Here is a 3,243-nt window from a genome sequence, read left to right as displayed (position 1 = left end):
GTGTATCGGGTGAGCTATGGTGGATGCGGAAGGCGATGGTGGTATCGGGGTGCGTATGCGGAAATGGAATGGATAAGGGAGTGCGTATGCGGAGGTGGAGGTGGAGAGGTGGTGGTGGCCGAACTGAACTTTTTCAGTTTCGTCAGGGAACAACGGACGTCTGTTGGTGGAGCGGTCGTCCGGTCGTCGGACGTCTGGTAACCAGCGGACATCTAGTGCCTGGGCGATTTCGGGCACGGGATGAACAACTAGGGTTCGAGGTGGAGATGACAAAAGTGGTCAAATCCGAGCGATTTTGTGGACGGAAAAGGTGGAGATGATGCGGAAAAGCTAGATCCACTCGTGGCAATGCAAATCCATGGATAAATTCCAACAGAACTTCATAACACCAACAAATCACACAAAAATTTTGGGGCTATTTTTTATGGGGATTTTCGAAATTGGGGAAGAACACAACAAAATCAAGCTAGAAAACAAGGGATAGGGGCTCCAAATACGTGATCAACGTGGCTCATGATACCAAGATGATGTAGGGTAGAACCTAGTGGCCCGATGTTTCACGATTGGAGGGGATCCTACGGAGAACATGAAGAACACGAGGAGAAATCACGAGGGGAAACACGAGAAAATCACTCAAACCAACAAGAACAATCATACATGTGCTAGATCCTCATAACACAAAGAGAGATACACATTCCGAATCCAACAAAGGATGATACATAGGGTAACCGGTTCTTCTCCGTGAGGAGGTCTTGATGGGGCTCTTCTCCGTGAGGAGGTCTTGAATCCAACGTGGATCTTCTCCGAAGAGGTGTCGGTCCCTCACGATGGAGTAGATCCAGATGGATGAGCGAAGCTCTATCTCACATATGAGCTAACACAACGCTACCCTAGCTAGGAGGAGGAGGAGGAGGGGGAGGTCTAGCTGGGGGGCGAAGTGAAGGGGTACATGGGCCTCGGCCCGAAACTGTACGCAGACAGGTACCGGACGTCCGCTGGGGACCGGTCGTCCGGTGGCTCGTGGGAGTCCGAACGTCCGATAGTCGCCGGACTTCCGCTATTTCCGCTCTGTGAAGGTGGCACCGGACGTCCGATCACTTCGGACTTCCGCTAATTTTGGCTCGGGTGCGGTGGCGCCGGATGTCCGGTCCTTGTCGGTCGTCCGCTTGCTGGGAGGTGTGGCCGGTCGTCCGGTCCACGCCGGACGTCCGCTCATTGTAGCTTGCGTCGGCTGGGACTTGGGCAGGTTGAGCTTCAGGCGACGGACGTCCGGTTCCGACCGATCGTCCGGTGGCTGTAGCTCCCATGGCAGCTCTTCCTCTTGTCCCTCGTACTTGGTGTCCTCGCCGTCTTGTCCGTTGGATGTAGCTGCTCCGTGGCCTTCCTCCAAGTACCTGATTACACATAGTGTTTCCGCTTGAGGTAGTAGCCATGTCTCATGTATAGAAAGTGGTAGTTCGGAGAGGAGCGAGTTCACCTTATCTTCGATAGCCTTTGCTCGAGCTTTTGTCATTGGTCGAAGTGGAGTCGTAGGAGATGTAGATGCGTCCATGGGGATGATTGTGGGATGCCGCTGTGAGCCCATGTTGCGAGCGTGGCAGACCCGGTGATGCTGCGAGCCCATGCTGTAAGCCGGGTGGACCTCCGATGATGTTGCGAGCACAAAATTGTGAACTTGCGCACTTCTACAAAACAGACAACGATGCCGCGAGCCTACCGAGATATTGGTCGCCGCAGATGCAAGCACGACGGGAATGGGGTTGTGACCTCATATCACGGGAGAAAAATGAGGAACATAATAACACACTACATAGGAGCAAAGAGGCGATGTGAGGAAGAACACGACATCATAATCGAACGCCTGACGTCGACGCAATCAGACGGCACGCGAGACACTGATCCCCCCTCCTCTCCCCCCCCCTTCTTACAACCGACGCCTAGCGCGGGAATTTTGAATTTTGATATTAATGTGGTTCGAGATCAGCAATTTTGTACTTTTATGCCCTTTTTATTTACTCCATCCGAAAGAAATTTGGAGCATGTGGTGAGTTAGGGCATGTACAATGGTTCTATCTTAGCAGTGCCACGTAGGATAAATGCTGAGGTGGAGGAAAGAGAAGACCGAAAAAAGGCTTTGCCTTCTCTTATTTAAGAGATGGCCTCTTAGCAACAACTCTCTCACCACATTTTTAGGAATAACTAGTTACTAGAGATAAGATTAAGAGAGAACCCATTGTACGACATATTTTTCTATCGTTTCTAGATTACGTGGCTGGATTAAGATAAGACTATCTTATCAACCACTGTACTTGCCCTTAGGATCCCCGCAAAACCAGCAAGTACGAGTAACCGTCATAAAAAGAACAAATAGTACCGCAAGCTTGCGAGCCAAGTACTCGAGGCTTTCAAAATTCAAACTCTCCAACTATTTCCATATGTACCCGTGCGATACCGTGTACATCCAGCTAAACAACCGTCATACTCTCAACTTTTCCTTTCGTGCCCCTCCCGAGCACCTATAAAAAACCCCCACCTCGCCCACACATCAACCCCTCCCGTTCCCCTTTTTCGAATCGAGCCCAACCGCATCGTGCGTGCGCACCCCCACTCCCCCCTAGGGTTTCGAGGTTCTCCGACGATGTCGCTGCGGCCCAACGAGCGGGCCGAGGTGCGGCGCAGCCGCTACAAGGCGTCCGTCGACGCCGAGGACGGGCGCCGCCGGCGGGAGGATCAGATGGTGGAGATCCGGAAGAATCAGCGCGACGCGAACCTCCAGAAGAAGCGCCGCGACGGATTCCCGGCGGGCGCCGCGTCCGCTGCCGGTGGCGCGCCGCAGATGGGCCACTCCTCGGCTCTCCAGCAGAAGGTACGCTCCCCGTCGCTCGTTTTCTCTCTCTCGATCTGGTCTGTTCGTAAGGGCTATGATTGGGGATTCTCGATCTGACTGTTTCGGATCTGTGTTCGCGTGCAGCTGGAGGGCTTGCCCGCGATGGTGCAGGCGGTTCTCTCGGACGACAACGCCGTGCAGCTCGAGGCCACCACCCAGTTCCGGAAGCTGCTCTCCATCGGTGAGACTTGAATTTACATCTGCTGATGTCTCTGGAGAATAATTTTGCCCTAGTTGAACGGATGAAATTAGGATGGTTTTGGGCGAAATCGTGGATTAATAACCTGAGAGGTCTGCCAGTTCTAGATTTGCTTGTGGGCTCGTGGCTAAACCACGAGTGTAGGTCTTAGTTTACT

General features: G+C 52.9%; 1 protein-coding gene across 1 annotated transcript in view; it reads left to right on the top strand.

Annotated features, from left to right (window-relative positions):
- The first annotated feature begins 2,541 nt into the window (after nt 1-2,541).
- The window catches only part of LOC119326759 (importin subunit alpha-1b), a 4,296-nt gene continuing 3,594 nt past the window's right edge, over nt 2,542-3,243 (top strand). Inside the window, exons 1-2 of the mRNA XM_037600378.1 lie at nt 2,542-2,866; nt 2,972-3,068. Coding sequence (XP_037456275.1) covers nt 2,639-2,866; nt 2,972-3,068 — 325 coding nt within the window. The 5' untranslated portion in view covers nt 2,542-2,638. The remainder of the gene's footprint in view (nt 2,867-2,971; nt 3,069-3,243) is intronic.

This window comes from Triticum dicoccoides, chromosome 1B (genome assembly GCF_002162155.2).
Source record: "Triticum dicoccoides isolate Atlit2015 ecotype Zavitan chromosome 1B, WEW_v2.0, whole genome shotgun sequence".
Lineage (NCBI taxonomy): Eukaryota > Viridiplantae > Streptophyta > Magnoliopsida > Poales > Poaceae > Triticum > Triticum dicoccoides.
The sequence above is the reverse complement of the archived record's forward strand: the minus strand, read 5'-3'. Positions and strand labels throughout refer to the sequence as shown.